The sequence below is a fragment of the Cheilinus undulatus genome, linkage group 20, assembly GCF_018320785.1.
Source record: "Cheilinus undulatus linkage group 20, ASM1832078v1, whole genome shotgun sequence".
NCBI lineage: Eukaryota > Metazoa > Chordata > Actinopteri > Labriformes > Labridae > Cheilinus > Cheilinus undulatus.
Genome location: NC_054884.1, coordinates 28,257,452 through 28,278,765, shown reverse-complemented (window position 1 = coordinate 28,278,765; position 21,314 = coordinate 28,257,452). Strand labels below are relative to the sequence as shown.

The following is a 21,314-nucleotide window of genomic DNA, read 5'->3' as shown; positions in this document are numbered from 1 at the left end:
AACTTAATGGGACTGGTACACCTGAACCACTGGAGTGCTGAAGGAAAGCACACAAGCCTGAAATCCAAACCCAGGTCTGATCTGTCACTGTGGGATGACTGTTATTACTGTCCAATGCTTAATGAAGGTTAACAACCGACTAACCCCAATGATAGCGATAACAGTTCGCGTATATCCATTCATTGTATCATGTGCTGTGATAGTCTAAATATCCAACAATAAAAGCTGCTTCAAAAGTCGTATGTTAGTCTCTTACGTGACGTTTAGAACAGCCAGTCTTACCGAATAATTTATCGTACTTTATACTTAGGAAAACAGTTATGTGACACTGAGCTTAGTATTTAACATTTAAATATAGAATAAAGCTCCATATAGCAGCTATGACACGCAATGTACCCTTTTACATAAGAGTCCAGAGTGTTCGTGAGTGGTTTTCAATTTTTAGGTCCGACAAATAACCATGAGAAATATCACAAAATTATTAAATGGCTCAACAAGGACAGTTATTCACGTTGGCTAGCCTTCTTAGCAAAGAAATGCCAGCTAACTGATAGCTAGCTCTAGCTCATCGATTTCAACCCCTACTATTAAACTATCTTACCTCCACTTAGTTTGGGGATTCGACCAATTTTGTTGGTTACTTCTGCCGTAATAGTTCCAAAGTCCTGTTCGTAGGCTTCAAAGTCTGACGACATTTCGACGTTTAAGTTTCAAACAAGTGGCTTTCTGGTTGACAGTTAGCTGAGAATAATAATAACAAGGCTCGAATGGAGTCCCTTCCTTGAGTCGCAGTGTAATATGTTCGGGGAGGAACTGGACCTTTATTTCTGGTGACACTAAAAATGGTTGAGCTTGTGAGTAGAAAATATCTGAAATCTCAAGTTTTTTTTTTTGTTCTGAAAATATAGAATATATACCCGCAGTCCTGAAACGCTTACACAGTTAATTTCCTATGCAAACAAGAGTCAGTAAGAGGTTGAGGGTCACAGTTCCTGAGACACCATGAGGAAGGTTCCTCTCTGTACACAGAAGAAAATCGTGGAAAAAAACCAAGGAAGTGGCCAGGTTTGTTATTTAAAGTGACAGTTTTTTCTCCATTCATAAAAAATATGGGTGTATGTGTAACAGCAAGGATTCGTGATGTCTTCAAGATGGCTTATTTTCCTTTCTTAGATATTAACGTTAATCCAGTACGAGAAGTTAGTGTCAAGACAGCTAACAAGCTAGCTAACTAGCTAACAGATTTAACGGTAACATTAGCGCTCGTGTTAACCTACATTTAAAAAGCAAAATGTTTTATGGACAATTGATTTTAATACCGTGTTCGTTCTTGTCTTCAACATGTAAGCGGGTTTATTTTGTGTTGACTTGCATTTTTCTATTTCCTCTTGACGAAAATTAGCTATCTTGGTAGCATAAGCTAATTAGTTAAGCCACTGTTGAATAGATGCTGTGGCTTTGCATTCACAACTTCCTTGTCCAGAAATAGCGCTGACTGCGTTGACAATTTAACGTTAAATTATCAAACGTTTCTAATATTTAGTGCCTTCATTTCATTCTAAGACCTTAGCTTTACAGCTACTTGTTGAAATTTGTGAAAGTTCCTGAATGACAGCATCGCAACATGCCTGTAATGACGGACGTCTGGGTGGAAAAAGTAAAGAATTAAAAGAACATATATTAAAGAAACCGTACATAGGAGATATAGTGGGAGGAAAATACATATAATAATCTTATGAATGTAAAAAAGGTAAGATCAAATAGCAGAGGTGTCATTTAAGCACCATTTATTGTCTTTTTGTCCTGACTGATGTTACTGTAAGCAAATGAAATATGAAATGAAGCAGCACTGTGTCTAATGTCTTAACTGCCCCCTTTTTTCTTTACTTAAGATGGGGAATTTGAGCCCGTCACAAGGATAGTGTGCTCGTACGACTGGCAGGAGAGGATGCTGCTCTTTGCCAAGCCAAGCAACAATGGGACACAGAGAACCCTGGTGACCAAAGAGCATGGCAGCTCCTGGGTTCTCAGAAGAAGAGGAAAAACATGTGCATCATCTTCTCCACTGATTGTACAAGATAGCAGAGGAAGAAAGTAACACACCGAAGTTTGTGAAAAAAATTCAGGAACTCAACAGCCAAAATACTACTTCTAACCTTGCTGCAACAAGATGAACTTTCTGTCAACCTTTGTGACGTTTGAGAACCTCCATGAGGTTCGGAGATTGTGCCACTGGGGACCAGTCATAGCCTTGTCTGTCATTGCTATATGCTCGACTATGGCAATCATGGACTCGATTATCTGGTACTGGCCTCTAGACACTACAGGTGGTAGCATTAACTTCATCATGCTTCTCAACTGGACTGTCCTCATCCTCTACAACTACTTCAATGCTATGTTTGTAGGACCTGGATACATTCCTCTTGGTTGGAAACCAGTAGGTATCCTATATTAGAATTAGAATTTAAATATGGTAACTGATTTGGGGGTTCAACCAGATAATGGTGCTGACTTTTAATTCACAAGTTATATATTGCATATTCATCACTCAGTATAGGGTATTTGAAAGATAGAGTGAAAATAGACATTGTCTTAAGTAGTTTTACCACCAACTGTGCAAGGATATGACAGAGCAAAGGTAACTTTATTTTAAGAAAGTGCTGATAGTTTTGAAATCATGACATTTTAGTGTGCTTGGTTTGACAGAGTATGTGAAACATAACTTAGAAACCTCTTCAAATATTATTTTCTGCATTCCTTCTTCTGAAACCCGCACATTTATAATTAATACACTATATGCAATGTTTATTTATGTGTTCTAGGCACATATCTACCAGGTAATATTGGTCAAACAGCTGTCTTTTCAGGATAAAAAATTTATGTACAGAGTAACTAAAGAGTTTGACGAATGATATAGAAATCCTTTTTTGTCATAGGAGTTGTTTTGACTTATTTGTCTGTCCCAAAACAGGAGAATCAACAGGATACACAATACCTACAGTACTGCAGAGTGTGCCAAGGATACAAAGCCCCCAGATCCCACCATTGTCGCAAGTGTAACAGGTAATCACATTACATATAAAAAGTAATCAAATTATGACCTTGAGTAAACAAAAACACACTGTGACAGAGCTACTATAGTTAAAGATCAATGGTCTTCTAGCACATCAGTTAGAACTGGCTTGTGCTTGTATGTCTTGTAACGTGCTGCACAACGACATCACAGACATCACATAATCCATATATGTGATGTGGAATAGATCAACATCATATCCCTGTGATGTTCATCTATTTGTTTCTGATAAGAGGGTCCAGTGTGACTTGCTGATGAACATGTCACCCTATGTCCTCCCTAACAACCAGTCAGTTCCCCCAGCACTCCTCTCCTCCTCTGCCTCCCCTCCTGACAGGTGCGTGATGAAGATGGACCACCACTGCCCTTGGATCAACAACTGCTGCGGCCATCTGAACCACGCCTACTTCACCAGCTTTCTGCTGCTGGCTCCACTGGGCTGCACGCACGCTGCTATCATCTTCATTATGACCATGTACACACAGCTATATGAGAGGGTCAGTATTATGTTACAACTGCTGCTCTTCTCCAGAAATATTATTTGATAGTGACTATAAGAAATGTCAGTTTGTCTTCTTTTCCTGTCACTGCAGATATCATTTGGATGGAGCACTGTAAAGATTGACATGAGTGCTGTTCGTCAGTTCCAGCCCCTCATGCCCTTTAGTGTGCCCGCCTTTGCTGCCACACTCTTTGCCTTAGGCCTGGCACTGGGCACCACCATTGCTGTTGGCATGCTTTTTGTCATTCAGGTATGCTTTTTAAGGATTTTCATTGGGGCACTGAATAAACATACGTCGTTTTCAATGGCATGTGATGCTTGGAATTATACAAGTTTGTTCAAATCAAGTTATTCTAATCATGTTGTATAATTCCTGGCTCTATAACCTTTGTCCATCATTATTTTTGATCAGAACAGGTTTGATTTTTGGCATTTTTCGCAACTATCCAAGTAATTTAGATGTATGTTTAACTATTTAGAACAGCGTCTGCAGCTCCCTCTCTCTCCATCTCTCTCTCTCCTCCTTGTGCTGAAGCTTTACTCACTATGTTGTGCCAATCGCCCTGCAAACGCAATGGATTGGCTAGATTACATGTCTGTCATAAGGTGGATCCATCTTGCAAAGCTTTAATGTGATATGCTTGTTTCTGGTCAAAGAATGGTCTGACCGAGCACAGTCATTTGAGGAGTATGAGAAGCTATGGGCATTCTGTAGTTCTCTATTGTTTACTCCAAGCCTGTAAACAATAGCAGCTGGTTAAGGGGTTAGCGTGGATGCAGTCACAGTGGTAGTTTCATTAGAACAGGGCGAGATTTCTTTATTAAAAATGAAATGTTAAGCCCTTCCTAAACATTGCATATGTGGTGTTGCCCATATGATGTGAAATATATCCAATGTCATGGATGTTAAACAGTCTGTTGCCTGTCAGGTTATTGTGCCCAGGCATTCTTTGAACTTCAACCATGGACATTTTATAAATGAAAGCTAAAATTGTAACTCATAACCATGTAAAACAAGAAAGACTAGACTGAAAAGCACAGTGGCACACAAGCTTGTGAAAACAACCTAAATATACAAAGAGCTCTGTTAGGAGCGGATGGACCCAATCCTGCACCTTTCTTTTCTTTTGAAAGAACCAGAAAATCATCTTCACTGCTTTTATGCTATGTAGTACATGACAAAATGGTCTTGTGGGTTTTGACAATGAAGAGAAAAATAGATACAATGTACTCGTACAAAGTTTGTGTGTGTAATGTTTTTTATTGGATTACAGATCCAAAAAACACATTTGGAAAACCAGCCTCAGTATGCAGTTACCCTTAAATGAAAAGAAAAGAACCAAGCTCAAAATTAAATCACAAAAGGGAATTTATACAAGTGAAAAGTTTTCAGATGTTTGAAAATATAGCTATCCTAAGAAATCCCTAAATGGCATTCAGGTAAAGGCAGACACTCTAATTTTTCCCTTTCTTTATGAAAGAAAATATAATTTTACTCTGATTGTTAAACAGTGTGTCCTTTTTTCAGATGAAAGTCATCATACGAAATAAGACCTCGATCGAGTCCTGGATCGAGGAAAAGGTAAGGCTGTCTTTGTTTCTTGTAATATTGTTTTGTGTTGACTGTTAATAAGTGTCATTTGAAGTCAATACCTTTTTATGTTCTTTGTTCCGTCTGCAAATGATAGACAAGGATGGATTTATAATTCACAGTGTCAAGGTTTTTTTAAGTTGATAGAGTCTCTTTCAGTGCATCAGAAATTTGGCACCATCACACCCATCATCCCATCCCTGTGAAGCATAAACACTCTAATTGTTCCCATCTTTATTCCATAAGGCCAAAGACAGAATACAGCACTACCAAACAGGGGAGGAATTCATCTTCCCATATGATCTCGGCAGCCGCTGGCTGAACTTCAAGCAAGTTTTCACATGGTCAGGGACGCCCAAGGGTGATGGCATTGAATGGCCAGTCCATCCCAAGTGTCACCAGTACACCTTAACTGTATGTTCACTTTGTTGGTTGGGAAATGTATACATTTTTGTTTTTGATGGAGTGTTCTTACTTTGTAACTGTGGAATATTTTAGATGATTAATCATCTATATTTGTGAAGTTATTAAAGCAGTTTGTGGATTTGAAAAGTGAATGAGTTAAACAATCAATAATTAAACCAAAGTGGTTTCAGTTTTGTTTTTTCCTCTTTCAACAGATTGAGCAATTGAAGCAGAAAGCTGATAAAAGAGTGAGAAGTGTAAGTACCAAGTCTGTGTTAAAATTATTTACTTTGTGATTCTATGAAAAGAAAGCAGTTTATTATAAATTGAGCATCAGATCAGCTTGTCATTGCCGCTTTGTTTAGAATAATGTTGCTTAATGCAGAACTTTTTATGTGTTGGAATGAAGGATGTAAGCACACAGCTGTATCTTGTCTGAATTTATGTTATAGTCATGTCAGTAGAATAATCATATATATATATTGAATGCCTTGGCCAGCAGGTCCAGTACCGGGCAGTGGAGGACTATAATGGAGCCTGTTGCCCTCTTAGCAAAGGTCTCCAAACCTTCTTCAGAACTCCCTGCACCGAGGAGCCCAGGATCCCTCTGAAAAAAGGGGACACCATCCTAGCCACCCGTGGAACAAAGTGAGTTCATTCAGTCTCAACAGAAACCAGGGATAGAGACAAAAAGCAGCCATTTGACTACAATGGGTTTTGATATGATTAAGGATCTATTAGAAATTAACTCTTAATGAACCTGAACCCCTTTTTTATGTTTTATTTTCACATATGTATTTTTTCTCTTTAGATGGTGGATGTATGGAGACAAAGCTTTGAGTGAGGAGCAGATAAGAGGTGATGTAAAATATTTTTTCTTTGAAATGATTTAATTCATTTTTAAAAATGTGTAGTGACATTTTCCTGTCTTGGTTTTCAGTGGGAGAACGTGTAAGAGGATGGTTTCCAAGGCGATGTGTGGAGAAGTGCCATTATGACACAGCTGCCAGTGAAAGCACCAGCGATAAGAAAGTAAATTAATATATTTGAACATGCTTTTTGTAGAGCAGGGAAGTGAAACTGAACATTTAATGTCTGTGTTCATAAACATACATCCACTGAAGATGTCATGCCTGATGCTACAGGCTTCCCATCCAGAAGTCCAGACTTAGATTTGAATTCCTCTAACATTTCAATATCAACTGTTTGTGGTTACTATAATTTTCATTGTCTCACAGAGCATTTTGCTTCTAATAATTTTTCTAAGAGGATTACAGAATCTTGAAGGGATTCAGATTGACTCCTCTGACCAAAATAAAAATCCAGCAAGAGTCTTACTTTCGAAGAATTGCCACCAGGCTTTAATGTGACTTTTGTGATTCTATTACTTTTTACTTGAATCTGTTATTTTTACTTGTGTTGATGTCTGTTTTCGCTAATTATGCAATGCCTCTGCCCAGCTAACCCCAGGGCCCCGTCATGCAATTCTTTCTACTGTTCTGAGATAACACTTAATTCCTTTTTTTATTATTTTTGTAAAAACAAATTGTTGGCCTCAAAGTATAAATTGAAAATTAAAATGTTCCGCTGCAATGACTGTTTGCATCCGACTTTGTACTTCTCGTTTTTGACTCATTTTCATTATTATTAGCTTTTTGGATTAGGTATAAAACATGATGTTTTATTCACAAAAGAGCATAAACAACATCCCAGATGTTGAAACTGAGATGTTTTACCATTTCATGTTTAAAGTATTAGCTCATTTTGAATTTGATGGTAGCAGCACATTCATAAAAAGTAGGGACAGGACCATGTTTACCATTGTGTAGCATCCTCTTCTTTTGACAACAGTCTGTAAACATCTGGGAATTGAGAACGGTTGCTGGAGTTTTGAGAGAGGAATGTTATCCCATTCTTGTCTGATGCAGGATTCGAGCACCACAGTCCTGTGCCTCTGTCAGATTTTTCATCTAGGTCCATACTGCAGGTAGGCCAGTTCAGCATCTGGAATCCTCTATTACAAAGCCACGCTGTTGTGATGGATGCAGTAGGCTGTTTAGCATTGTCTTCCTGGAATATGCAACACCTTCCCTTACAGAGATGTTGTCTGGATGAAAGTATATGTTGCCCTAAAACCTCTATAAACTTTTAAGAATTGACAGTGCCTGTCCAGTTGTGTAAGCTGCCCCAATTCTGGATACTAATGAAACACCATATAATCAGAGACGCAGGCTTTTGAACTGTGTGCTCATGACAAGCTGGATGGCCACTGGCTGTGTCCGAAATCACTCCCTATTCACTATATAGTGCACTATATAGTGAACACGCCATTTTGGTGGTGTCCGAATTCTGAGTGAGCATTGTTATTCACTATATAGTACACTCATTCTATCCCACAATGCATTGTGAAAAGTAGTGAACAACCGAGGGTCACTAGCCCAGCAATATTTACCATCATGCATCGCGGTTGCTGCTCTCAAACATGACGGACGAACGAGATGAGCACAGGAACATATATAAAAACATTTTTAAATGCTTTTTTGTTTGTTGGTTTTACCAAATCTGTAAGAAAATATTAAGGATTCAAAACGGAGTAACTTTTTCCTTTTTTTGCCTCTCTAAAATGCTCCTTTTATACCCAGTCATGTTGGCAATTAACCATACTAGTTGCAAAATGTTCCCTCAGCTGTTTTTTAATAGTATTACTCTGTTTTCCAGCTTTTTGCTTCCCTGTCCCTATTTTGTTTTTTAGATCTGTTTCCGCCATCATATTCAAAATGAGCCAATATTTTAAGGAAGTGGTAAAATGCCTCTGTTTTAACACCTGATATTTTGTTTAGGTTCTTTTGTAAATAAAATATGGGTTTATGAGATTTGCAAATCACTGCATTGGTTTTGGCTTGTATATGTGTAGTATGATTGGTTAGTTTTACTTGCTGAGTAAAATGTTAACAAAGAAATTACTGTGCTTTTACTAGAGAGCAATATCCTTCTATAATTTCCCTCTCTGCTGCTGAACAACTAAAAATGTCCCAGGAGTCCTAGGACGAGAAGAAAACATACTCCTCCTTGAACGACCACATATCCCAGACTTCGCAGCCTGCTCCTTACCCAATCAGGACGCATGAGAAGAGTCACGTGACCCTCCAACCCAGTTTATGTGTGAGTGACTTCCACCACCCGTGGGTGCTTAGCTGTTTGGGCAGGAGTGAACTGGAGGAGACGTCTGCACTTTGAAGTTTAGTGGCGAAATGATATGTAAAGGTGCAATCAGGGCAGGTTGTTTTTATTCCAGAAGATTCGTCCGGTCTTCACGTCGCTTTTGATGTCTTCTGCACAGGTAAACTCGAGCTTTATTGAAGGGTTTCCTCTGTGCCTGATTGTCAACAACTGCTATGTAATTATAGCCTGTGGGTCGAAGCAAATGTTGGGTATTAAAAACGCGGACTAGTTCCTGAATTAGGGTTACAGTTAACACAGAGAACGTTTCCTCTGAGCTTCTAATATGTGTCTTTAAAATCATTCCGCAAGGCTTTCTTAAGTAGCACTTTTGTTCAGGCAGTGTGGAGGTAGTACTAAATCTAGCTAGCTACGACTTTACTGTACAGAAGTTCATCCAGGTCCACACAGCTGAGAGCTACACATACAAAAATGTCACTGTCTTATATTTACTGCCATCATGTTGTTTATTTTTTTACTGTCAAGAGACAGCTGGTAAATTTGCTAACTCTCCTGCTTTTTTAACTCTTTCTTACCATGTTGTCATTGCTCAATAGCTAACAGATAGTTTAGTCAGGTTTGTAGTTTCCTGCGGTTTAAGGTTGTGGTTCTATACAGATTTAACTTTCTAATTTTACGATTACTGACAAATTGAATCAACCACCATGGATAAATGAGAGATTCCTTCATGGGTAACAAACACTGACAGTGTGACTGTGTTGTTTGGTATGCCACAGTAATGACTTGTTAAGACATGAGCTGCATTATCAGCAGCAGGACAGAGTTTAAAATGAGGGAGCTATTGTTAAAGCTTGTAAACCCCCTTATACTGGCTTGTAAATAGAGCAGTGGGTCTAGAGACACTGCAGTTTTGTCAGTATTAACTGTCCTCTATTCATTACTATTGACTACTTTTGTGTTCTGTGGCAGAAATTTATCCTGGACTCGCATGTGCAAATTGGAGAATGTCCTTTATAACTAGGGATGAGTATTGGAATCGGGTACCAACATGGCGCTGTTACCAGCACTCATGATACCTACCATACCAAATTAAATAGCAGATTTCAGTGCTTCATTTTGGTACCCTCTCCCTTGACATGACCCTCTGCCCCTCCAAATAAAAAGGCACAAAATGCATTATATTTAAGCCTCTTACATCCAGAGGTTTTACCTTTACTTATATGTTTTTGGTATCGACAGAATGTTTTGATATTAAGACTGCTTTTATTCACCCACCACCTTCTAACTTCCCCTTTTTCTCTTTAAAGTATCTATTCAGGCACCTTAGGTCACACATTTAAATAGTATCGATTAAGCAACTGCACTGGGAAAAAAACAAACAATTCTCAACCTTATTTATAACACAAGGAAGGGTTGGGAAATATGGCCTTGAAATAAAATTTCTGATTTTTTTCACACCAAACCTGATTTACGATTGCACTCAGTTTTCTTTCCTGCTTAAATCAACTATAAAAGGATAAAAAGACTTACAAATACAGGTTTTGCTTTTATTATATCTATAAAATCCAACTAAAGTAAACTGCATGTCCCCTATAAAGGCACATAAGCTTCTACTGCATGGGCCATCAACTAAATTTGTACAAGGGCTTGGTTTTACTTGGAAGACACTGAAGGGGCCGGAATGCCCGAAAACTAAATTCATCCATATATGTATGTGCACAATATTTTGGCAAAATTAACATATAATTGTTTAATTATTTTTTTCCATCGAAAATGTAAATAATTTTTTGCCTTTGGCAGCGAGATCAGTCCCAATCGCCTAATCTGCAGCTGCCACTAGGGGGCGATTGTGATATTTTGGCTATATATTTCTGGGGCTGGCATGCTGTCCATCACTGGATTTGACACTAAAATGCTGTGTTGTGATTGGTGGGGAAATTGGTCAGGAAAACAGTCTGTTTTTGTTGTTCTCTGGCAGGATAAATTGAACTCTCAAAGTGCCTAAAGTGGAAAGTTGAAGTGGAGACCAGCCACTATAATCAAGAACGAATTCATGAGTAATTTTTTTTATCATGCATCATATTCTCTAATAATGACTGACGCATGGATTTCTGTCAAATGGATCAAACCTTAAGCCAACATTTAAAGCCTATTGTTTTTTTTTTAAATAACGTATCCTAAGTACCACAACATATTTTTTTCTATGCACATTTTCTGATTTTAAGATAATCTTCTGGGGGTCGTATGAGAAGCTGTGGTGGGCCTGATTTGGCCCCTGGGCCGCCAGTTCATTATCACTGTTCTACTAGATTGGTGCCAAATGAGAATTTCACAGCACATGGACCAAAAAGACATATGATGCTTTTTTTAGTGTGATAACTCTATACCTAAATAAGGGAATCGTCAATTTGTTTACACAGGGTGCCAAAACTAACACAAAATTAATGTTTCCAACTGTAGCTTTAACTTTTGGTATAACTGTGGAAAAGGCAAAAGAAATGCAGGTTTTCATTTTTAATATACTCACTCAACGGCACAATTTATCTGTAAAATAATCTTATCACCAGCACTAACACAAGGCAATACATTCAATCAATATTTGCAAGTGGAGACTGCATGGCTAGGTGCTCGATTTTATATATCTACGGGTCTGCTTGAATTTAATATTTAACAGGTGTGGCCAAATACTTTTGTACATATATAGTGTCAGTTTAAAAAAATAATAGTTTGTGTTGCTTTTTGATTATATTGCAAGGTAGTACAACACCTAAAATTCAAGTGCTATCACTAATAAATCAAAATCATATGTATGAAACTTTAAACAGGTTGCAATATCAACTTTATAGACTTCCAGGTTTAAGTTGATGTAGTTTTATGTGCATCTCTTTGGTATATATGTATTGTTATAGTCTGGTCCCATAATTTTGCACATAACCAATTAATTGGATGTAGTGCACTAAGAAGCTTCCTTTTATTTTTTAGCAATATTGCAAATTACACCAAACAGAAACTACCACCACTGCTTGTTTGAGATCTTTATATTAACATCACAGCCTTACATCTGTTTTCGTCTACTTTCCATCCTTTCAGTGTTAACCTGGCCTCTAAGACAAACTTCATATTTCTGCCACGACTGTGACTCCCTGTGATATCAACATGTCCATGTTCAGCACCGGCATCCTTGTGCTGACGTCTCCTCTCCATGTCCTCCCCTTACGCATTGCTCCAGTCCTCAGCTCAGCTGCCGAGCGCGTTGAGCGCACACTATACGTCCACCTCCATCCTGGGCTGAACCTGGGAAGTGGAGGCCAACCTCGTCCAGTTTTTATTCCTCCAGTAGTGGACCTGTCTACGCTTATTTCTCGTCTCTACAGCAATGCAGCCGATGTCTGTGGCCACCTGGATGTTCGTGTTTTGCTGACCAACGTCCGTGCTCAGTCAGCTCCCGGCAGTGGTACCACATTACCAAACTCCCCGTTCCCCACACCGCAGTCTCTGTCACACTCCCCAGAGGTGGTGTTAACAGACTTTCCCCTGCAGGACCCGGGTCAGTCCCATCAGGTGACACAATGTCTGCAGAAGTACACAGGCTACTGCTACGTCTGCAGCCCCAGCCTGCGCTCAGTTCTGCTTCATCCACAGCTCAAGAGGCTGCAGGAGGAAGAGGAAGGAGTGAGGGAGCCTGAAGAGAAGTCAGAACCCTTGGAGACGTACAATGATGTGGTGGTAGGAGGGACGTTTGACCGGCTCCACGGGGCCCACAAGACATTACTTAATATTTCATGCCTGCTGGCTAACAGACGGTTTCTTATTGGTGTGTGTGACCAGCCAATGCTGAAAAGTAAGTCGTTCATCAATACGTAATGTAATGTTCCAGAGTTCACTTTTCCCATTTTTTAATTTTTCCCCTCTCATATCCATTCAGGAAAAGTGCTACAAGAGCTGATCCAGCCCTACTCTCTGCGGGTAGAGAAACTACGTGAGTTCCTACTGGACATCAGACCCTCCTTGCAGGTGGAGATCGTACCCCTTGATGATCCCTATGGAGTGTCTGTGGTCGACCCTTTGCTGGAGTGCATTGTTGTCAGTGAGGAGACCAGAAAGGGAGGCGAGGCTGTCAACAAGAAACGCATCGAGAATGTAAGATAAGATGATGATGATGAGTGAAATATAGCATCCTTACAGCTGATGTTGATATTAAAACTGTATTTTGATTGAGGTCGCATTCCAAACAAAAGGTTGTACAGTTAAAAATATAATCAAGCTATTAATATACATGTGAATCTCAAAAACATTAGAATGTCTTGTGAAGTTATTTTTCCCATGATTTAATTCAAAAAGTTACATTTCCATATATTCTAGATTGAACTCATACAAAGGGAAATATTTAAAGACTTTTTTGTTTAATCTTGATGATTAAGGCTTAACAAATCAAAAATCCACTTTCTTTAAATCTTAGAATATTGTGGAAAAGTCCAGTTTGCCAAGGTTTTCCAAGCCTTCATTCTCTCACTATGGTTCAGTACACACAACAGCAATCACGGGTAAGAATGCTGAGTTGAAAAATGTCCAGAAGACAATAAGTGAAACCCCTCACTAGGAGGGTAAGCTACAAAAGGTCATTGCTGAAAGGCCCGGCTGTTCTCAGAGTTCTGTATCCCAGCATAGTCATGGAAAGTTGAAAAGAAGAGAAAGGAGGTAAGAAAAGGTGTACAAGCAGCAGGGCCTTCAGAGGACTGACAAACAAAACAGATTCAAGAACTTAGTGGAGCTTCAGAAAGAGCTGACTGAGGCTGGAGTCAGTGGATCTAGAGCCACCACAAACAGACGTGTCCAGGAAATGGGCTACAAGTGTAATGTTGCTAGTGTCTAGCAAGTCCTGAAGCACAGATTTCATAAGTTTCGCAACTGGTCTAAGAAGATAAAGGACTGGACCGCTGATCAGTTTTTCAAAGTTCTCTTTTCAGATTGAAAGTAAATTTTAACTTTCATCTGGAAATCAGGGTCTTGGGGGAAGATCAAAGAGGCATTGAATCCAAGGTGCTTGAAGTCCAGTGTTTCAGTTCCTACAGTTAGTGATGGCTTGAAGCATCATGTCATCTGCTGATGTTGGTCCATTGTGCTTCATCAAGCCCAGATTTAATGCTGTCAGCCATCTACCAGGAGATTTTAGAGCCCTTCATGCTTGCATTTGATGAAAAGCTTATGGAGATACTGATTTCCTGTTCCAGCAGGACTTGGCACCTGCCCACAGTGAAGCCAAAACTACCAGAAACTGGTCTACTGACTGTGGTATTACTGTGTTTGATTGTCCAGCCAACTGACCTGGCCTGAACCCCGTAGAGAAGCTCTGGAGTACTGTCATGACGAAGATGAGAGACGCCAGACTCAACAATACAGACGAGCTGGAGGCTGCTAACAAAGCAACCTGGGCTTCATACCACCCCAGCAGTGCCACGGACTGAATGCCTCCATGCCACTTGGCATAGATGCAGTAATTTGTGTAAAAGGAGCTCCAACCAATTACTGAGTGCATAAATTAGCATAATTTTCCAGAAGGTCAACATTTCTGCATTAAAAACCCTTTTTTTTTTGGACTCATGTTTTGTGATACTCTAATACTTTGAGGAAGGGGATTTCTGATTTGTGTGAACTGTTAATAATCATCATCTCGGCTTGGGGCTCCCCACAGTCCAGCCTCTTTTCCTGCTTCGACAGATAGGTTGTGGTATCATTTCTAATAAACCAAACCGTCATTGTGTGGCTTTAAAACTCAACTTTAGAAACCAGTGGATGTGTCACGGAGACTACATTTATGTTTTATACAGTGTATGGTCTTGTGTTAAACATTGTTTCTTTCTATAAAGTTAATTTTTTATGCATATTATCCATTTAAAGTTACTTGGCCCATTTCTGGAGAGATGTATCCAGTTAAATGTCAATGTCAAATGCTCATCCTAGCATCTGTACTGAAGACCAACTATGCTGTTAAGGACTGCAGATTTTCCATTGCTTTTAAAATCCTAATAGCAACTTATAAATAGAAAACTGAGCAATGCATGTTGTTTTTCCTCCAGTTTGTGTCCTCTCCTGGCAAATATTTTGTGATCTCTGCTTCCAAACTCAGGGTCTTCCAGCTCTAGTCCTCCATGAGATCCAGCTGCTCAAAGACGCCCACCATACTGAGACCGAGGAGGAGAAGATCAGCTCCTCCAGTCTACGTTCCCGTCTTTTAGGAACCCTCCTTACCCCTCCAAAAGTAAGTTGTTATCACAGCTGTCTTTCTCTGTGTGAGGCTTTTTAAAAGGGTCCGATGTCTGCTAGGGGGATGCTATCATCGCTTATCTTAAGGCACATAAAGAACACTGTAATCACACAACTTAAATTCAATGTAGGTTTTTAGAAAGTGTCTGAAAAAAAGGAAAAAAATCTAGTACACTTTTTACTTGCTTTGAAAACCTTTAGTTACGCTTGAGTTCATTCCTGTTAAATTGAATTCTTTGTCAAACGATAAAGAGGCTCTGTACAGCCTCAAGTCACAAAAAGTAATTGTTAAATTTGCTCCAAAGTGCATATGGTTTTAATTCATCCAACGAAGCAAAACATTAAATTCAGCAGTGTCTTTGTGGCAGCATTTAAATACAGGAGAAAAAAGAGTTTTCACACAAAAATGACAGCTTTGAATTAGATAACAAGGGTCAGACTTGAATGTTTAACTCTTCTAACAGCAGTCGTCTAGTTCAGGTTAGAAATAACTTTCTTTCCAGCAAGTGTCAAAGTACAGTGTCTTCTGTTAAGCAACAGAACACTTTGTTTCAGAAAAATAGGTACATGTGCAGAGGGAGTGAGGCTGGAGAATGGGCCTAACTTGAGAACATGCAGTTCACTTTGTATGTTCCCATAGATATGAATAGTTGTTACTGTTATCAGAGAGACACGGAGCTGTCCTGCAGAGAAGAAGAGAGTATTTTTTAGAAAGTCTAACTGGTTATAGGGCTGTTTTTATAGGTGTAATATGTGGGGATTTTTGCTCTAAATTGTCTACATTGACTATATGACATGCTACTGGTAGCTGCCATTCTGTTGCTGTATCTCATTCATGTTTTGTGCTTCTTACTTGTAAAGTACCACGATTATTCTCTGCCTTTGCACCTTCTATTAACCAAGAAACCCCCATAAAGCAGAGCTCCATCCCAACCCTGACTTCCCATTATGTTAACTCTTAACCTTCCGCATTATCACTCTTTTAAACGCTGCTTTCCTGCACTAGGACACATCCCACCTCCCACCCTTTCCATATGTGATCGGCCTGACGGGGAGCAGCGGCAGTGGAAAAAGCTCCATCGCAAAGCGGCTGGAGAATCTGGGTGCTGTCCGGATAGACTGCGACATGCTGGGCCATGAAGTGTACCAGCCTGGGACTGCAGCTTATCACCAAATACTAAAAGAATTTGGGACAGGTGAGGAAACATTGCATTGTGATTGGCTGGGGTAGAGAGGTGTCACTTATACAGTGTTGCGAAAAGGTATTTGCCCCCTTCCTGATTTCTTAATATTTTGCATATCTGTCAGACTTAAATGTTTCAGATCATCAAATTGATGTTAATATTAGACAAAGATAACCCAAGTAAATATAAAATGCAGTTTTCATGATCGATTCTTATGGGAAAAAGCCATCCAACTCTACCTGGCCCTGTGTGAAAAACCAACTGTTCAATCATCAATTAACTTTGATTAACCACGTTTTTTTGGAAAGATAAGTTCAGTTTCACAAGCCACTTCCAGGCCTGATTACTACCAGACCTGTTGAATCAAGATATCTCTTAACTAGAATTCGTCTCTCAAAGTGAAGTAGGTTAAAAGATCTCAAAGAGCAACACAATCTGATGAAATTGCCACAATCTTAAGAAATTTTATGACTCCAGTGAACCACGGTGAGAGCCATTATCCACAAACGGTGAAAACTTGGCACAGAGGTGAACCCTCCCAGGAGTGGCCCGTCGACCAAAGTTACTCTGAGAGCAGATTGATGCCTAATCCAGGAGGTCACAAAAGAACCCAGAACAATATCTAAAGACCTGCAGGCCCGTGACTCAGTTTAGGTCAGTGTTTATGATTCAACAATAAGAAAGAGACTCGGCAACAGTGGCGTCCTTCGGAGAAGTCCATGGTCAAAACCACTGCCGATCACAAAGGCTTTTTCCCTTAATAAGTGAAATTATCATTTAAAAACTAAATTTTGCACAAAATCGGGCTATCTTCATTTAATATTAGAATGAGTTTGATGATCTGAAACATTTAAGGGTGACAATTGTGCAAAAATAAAGAAATTAGGAAGGGGGCAAATACATTTTCAAGGTACTGTATGCAGATGAGTGATGATACACATGACAACATAACTTTCTAGATACGACTGCCATTACCTTTAATGTTTTCAGTATTTAAACACTTAAAGCCGGAAAGGTCAGTTGCATCATGTCTCAAATTTGAGTTGAGACAAGTTGACTGGATGTCTTTGGCTTTTGGAACAGTGAAAAACTAATGAAGCGCTAACATTTAGAGGTTAAAATAACAAATTTGAAAGGCCATGAGTGTTACCATGTCCTGGATGCAAATCCATCTTGGCAATATTGTGCTCATTTATTTGCCTTCACAGGATTTACATTTCCTTTCAGATAAAAATGGCATTTTTTTCTATCCTTCAGCCTTGTTGAAAAAAAATACGTAGCCTTTTGTCTGTGAATGTTTGAAAGAATTGACCACGTACAGGTGTATTTTCTCCAATTTTCCAACATTTCCTGGGAGACACATTTTTAGTGTCATATATTACTTTGCTCTATCCAACTTTTGTGGTCAAATGATGTAAAAATTTTTGCGTGTCGATGTGTGATTTGTCAACTCAACATTGATTTGATATAGTTACTCTTATCAGCATAAGAGTTACAAAATTGGTTCAACAACAAATGATGTTTTTATGATTGTAGGCCTCCAATGTTGCATTCTAGCTTTAATGCTGACACCTACGTTGTTACAGTTTTATTACATGTGTTTAAGTTTAGTAATGAAAATGAAATCCAGCTCCCATACAACATTTATAACCTCTGAACAGGTATGGAAAACAGCCTGAAAAATTAAGAGTATTGTCTGTTTTATTTATATGCATTAATTGGGAACTTTTCTGACAAAAACCCTCAAAATTCACAGATAAAATCGCACAGATAAGATGCAGTGATCAGAAACCAAGATGCTAGCTTTTGCACATATACAGGGTTCTGAATAACCTGGTTTCTCTCTGCACATGGAAACACAGTATCTAGAAAATGATCAAAACTGGGATCAGGATGCTTAAGTCCATGTAAACGCACTCAGTGGTAACAAATGATCAACTGATTAACAAACAAGTGACAATTACTAGGTATTAATTGCTTTAAACAGCCTTTATTTTGACATTCACCTTAAGTTCAAAATTTCACCAGTACCACTCATAGTACCCAGCTCCCACTAAATAATTTTCATGTTGTAGTGCCAGTTAACACAGTGTAAACTCTAATGCATTGCACTGTAATGATGTTTTTGCCACTTGTAGATCTTGTGAATGAAGATAAAACCATCAACAGACGTGCACTAGGAAATAAAGTTTTCCGTAACCGGGTAATGTGACAAACACTGTTCCATCATTTCATGATTGTCAATGGCATGCTGCAGACTACACCCCATGTGCTGGCAATTTACCAAAGACACTTCTATTTCATTCAGGAGCGGTTAAAAGACCTAACAGACATTGTATGGCCAGAGATTGCACTTTTGGTGAAAGAGAAAATCAACCAAGCAAGAGAGGAAGGTATGGACATTTATCAATATAAGAAGCAGCACTCTCACTTTGTATTTGAAAAGATTCCTCCAGTGGTCATGTGATTCTGTGCTCCTTTCAGGCAAACAGGTTTGTGTGATGGACGCAGCGGTTTTACTGGAGGCCGGCTGGACGGACATGGTCCATGAGATCTGGGTCACAATCATTCCCGAGGAGGAGGTTTGTATCTGCTGCTCTTAATTTGACAAACTGAGTTATGCATGCTTGAGTGGCTGTTAGTATGAAGCAGCAGTAGCAGTCCACACAGGTAGACTGGAATGAGTTTTTACTGTATACATGCATCAGTATCAGGCTTATGAAGTCCTACCTAAAGCATTTGCCACAGCACAAAGCACTAAAGGGTTCATTTTAAAGTAAGGGACTGAAGGAGAAGTGACCATTTGAAAAGAATTTTCAGTTGTGTGCTGATGTAATGGGGTCTTTTAACCACTGGGTGGTGCTAAAGTTCAACATTTGGCATATGCTCAATGATTTTAATGTTGGACTGAACATTAGAAGGGCAGCACAGTTCTGCCTGGTTTGAATCACAGTCAGAGAGGGCCCTTATATGTTATGTGGAGTTTGCATGTTCTCCCCATGTATGAGTGGTTTTTTTTTTTACCTTTTTTTGTTTGTTTGTTTGGAGTCATTAACTTTTATGAAGAAATATTCACTTTCTTCCCCTCTCAGGCAGTACGGAGGATAACTGAGAGAGATTGTGTTACCACAGATGAAGCCTTGCGCCGACTACAGAGCCAGTGGTCCAATGCCAAGCGAGTAGAGCATGCCAACGTTGTTCTCAGCACGCTGTGGGAATCAGACGTCACTCAGAAACAGGTCAGTCATAACATCGCCTGTATTTAGTGTAAGGGTAGCAACTTTTGCAATAACTTTTTCTTCGTCCTTTTGTTAAGGTACTGAAAGCTTGGAATCTTCTTCAGAAGAGAATCCAGCAGAGACAATAGGAACATGTGGCCATCAACATGTCAGCAGTGACTGGGGCAAACGGGTCCAGGGACGCACGCCACACTGATCCACGGAGGAAAACGCTGCCTTAGAAAGAAGTGGGAATGGTTTCTGTGCCATGGCAGAACAAGCCATCTCACCTCTCTGCCTGTGACTCAGTGCCTGATTGACCTTCCACAAGTTTTTAAACTCTAGTTTATTTTAGGATGATACTTGAAAGATGTATGGGACATAAAATTTAGAGACTAAATCAGTTTTCCCTATCAGAATAATATGGGAATTTGCCATTAAAAATTAATGTTTGGGATCAATAACATGTTTATCATCCCAGAAATCATCTGTCTGTTTGCTTCCAAATATATATGTTTTATGATTAAATGCTTGTAAAAGGATATTGTTGTGACAATGAAACTGGGCAAGTTGTTGGCAAAAACATTTTATAATTTTGTTCCATGTGTTCAGAGAATGATGGAAATGAATGTAGCTTACAAAAGCCACTAATGTAAAGGGAAAGATGAGATATTGTACTAAAAGATTGTATGGTTGACACTGTTGGATGATAGTTATTTGTCTCTATCTTTGTTGGTTAGGGAATGGTAAAATATTTAAACAGATGGAATATTGTTATAATCGATGAAATGTACCAAACAATGTTTGGTAGAAACAATCTGTAATTGATTAGGATATTTTGTATTACCACAGATAGACTGGAGGTAAACTAATAAAATCATAATGTATACATTTAATATCTTAGTCTTATTTGTCTTGAAGTGTAAAAATGTTTATGTCTCAGGAAGTGAAATCTATTTTTTTAAAGGCCTTTTTTATGTATTTAAAAAAACAGCTTCTACAGAAATATGCAAAAAGGCTCACACAGCAAGAACTGAAGTGTTGAAATGTAATCTTAACATCCATGTTGGAGTTAACTGGCTGTGTTGTTCCACTAGTGTTACTCCAACTCTATAGAGTCAGTTGATCTAAATCTTGGAGAATATGTGGGCAGAGATTCCTCATCATGCCCTTGGGCAATCTTTAGATGTTGCCTCTTGTAGAGTGATCACTGCTGGGACTCCTTTGCTCATGTGGTGGATTCTTCTTGGTTTTGATGTTAAACACTTTTGCAACATGAGTGAAGTTATCCACCGAGTTAGACTTCCCACCTTGCACAATAAAAGTAATGGGTGGTGCATGGTATTTCATCAGGTTATTTCCTTGTCTCTGTATTTGTCTCTTGACTGCATCCTTGTAAGAGGACACCTTATTTTGCCACAGATGATGTCCCTTTTGCTAGGGACGGGCATTGCAAATTAGCTCAAGCTACAAATGCTGTAGTATGTGGCAATGGTTTACTTGCTTCATACTTTTCCCTATACAAATAAACATTTAATTAATAAATAAGATGTTCAGCACAAGGTGGGAATTGCACCGTAACACCCAAAGAATTTATTTTCACTTTACAGGGTCTTTAACACTATGGGAGTTGAATTAATACTGACTATTTTGCTGTGCAGTTTACTGTTTAAATGCTCATCTCTGAAAGGAGAGTACTTCATCATGATGGCAAGAACTTGGGTCATAATTACTAATAACTGTTTATATGAAAATGCATTGCTTTAGTTCTTCAGAAATACCTTTAACAAGACCAGGTTCAGCACTGCAGCCCCATCCCCCATAGTTCCTGGACCTTTGGAAAGCACTACCACATGAGCAGGAACCTTTTAAGGGGTTTCTTGTAGGCATCAGAAAC

The 21,314-nt window shown here is 39.1% G+C and overlaps 3 protein-coding genes across 7 annotated transcripts in view; 2 read left to right on the top strand and 1 right to left on the bottom strand.

Annotated features, from left to right (window-relative positions):
• vti1a (vesicle transport through interaction with t-SNAREs 1A) overlaps positions 1 to 780 on the bottom strand; it is a 211,702-nt gene extending 210,922 nt beyond the window's left edge. For all 4 annotated transcript variants that reach the window (XM_041815451.1, XM_041815449.1, XM_041815452.1 and 1 more), the window contains exon 1: positions 602 to 780. In XM_041815451.1, coding sequence (XP_041671385.1) covers positions 602 to 695 — 94 coding nt within the window. In that variant the 5' untranslated portion in view covers positions 696 to 780. The remainder of the gene's footprint in view (positions 1 to 601) is intronic.
• Positions 781 to 909: 129 nt separating this feature from the next.
• On the top strand, positions 910 to 7,164 carry zdhhc6 (zinc finger DHHC-type palmitoyltransferase 6). 2 transcript variants are annotated; one of them, XM_041815448.1, is made up of 11 exons: positions 910 to 1,065; positions 1,893 to 2,437; positions 2,972 to 3,063; positions 3,411 to 3,570; positions 3,667 to 3,825; positions 5,104 to 5,157; positions 5,413 to 5,580; positions 5,787 to 5,828; positions 6,074 to 6,219; positions 6,383 to 6,429; positions 6,512 to 7,164. In XM_041815448.1, exons 2-11 carry the CDS (start codon positions 2,171 to 2,173, stop codon positions 6,610 to 6,612), a joined length of 1,236 nt encoding a protein of 411 aa, XP_041671382.1. In that variant the 5' UTR covers positions 910 to 1,065; positions 1,893 to 2,170; the 3' UTR covers positions 6,613 to 7,164. The 2 variants fall into 2 exon arrangements, with proteins under 2 accessions (XP_041671382.1, XP_041671381.1); XM_041815447.1 differs by having other exon boundaries at positions 6,071 to 6,219.
• A 1,581-nt stretch (positions 7,165 to 8,745) lies between these two features.
• Positions 8,746 to 19,804, top strand: coasy (CoA synthase). Its single transcript, XM_041816541.1, has 10 exons — positions 8,746 to 8,911; positions 11,842 to 12,592; positions 12,677 to 12,891; positions 14,879 to 15,010; positions 16,022 to 16,211; positions 18,338 to 18,402; positions 18,508 to 18,592; positions 18,684 to 18,781; positions 19,292 to 19,438; positions 19,516 to 19,804. Exons 2-10 carry the CDS (start codon positions 11,908 to 11,910, stop codon positions 19,564 to 19,566), a joined length of 1,668 nt encoding a protein of 555 aa, XP_041672475.1. The 5' UTR covers positions 8,746 to 8,911; positions 11,842 to 11,907; the 3' UTR covers positions 19,567 to 19,804.
• The last annotated feature ends 1,510 nt before the right edge of the window (positions 19,805 to 21,314 follow it).

What these genes read in the sequence shown, in the direction of transcription:
- zdhhc6 (XM_041815447.1), top strand. Translation starts at nt 2,171, where the DNA reads ATGAACTTTCTGTCAACCTTTGTGACGTTTGAGAACCTCCATGAGGTT. An exon ending in TTCCTCTTGGTTGGAAACCA is followed by an intron (nt 2,438 to 2,971) that starts GTAGGTATCCTA and finishes GTCCCAAAACAG; the next exon opens with GAGAATCAACAGGATACACA. An exon ending in CTAGCCACCCGTGGAACAAA is followed by an intron (nt 6,220 to 6,382) that starts GTGAGTTCATTC and finishes TTTTCTCTTTAG; the next exon opens with ATGGTGGATGTATGGAGACA.
- coasy (XM_041816541.1), top strand. Translation starts at nt 11,908, where the DNA reads ATGTCCATGTTCAGCACCGGCATCCTTGTGCTGACGTCTCCTCTCCAT. An exon ending in TGACCAGCCAATGCTGAAAA is followed by an intron (nt 12,593 to 12,676) that starts GTAAGTCGTTCA and finishes ATATCCATTCAG; the next exon opens with GAAAAGTGCTACAAGAGCTG. An exon ending in CAATCATTCCCGAGGAGGAG is followed by an intron (nt 18,782 to 19,291) that starts GTTTGTATCTGC and finishes TTCCCCTCTCAG; the next exon opens with GCAGTACGGAGGATAACTGA.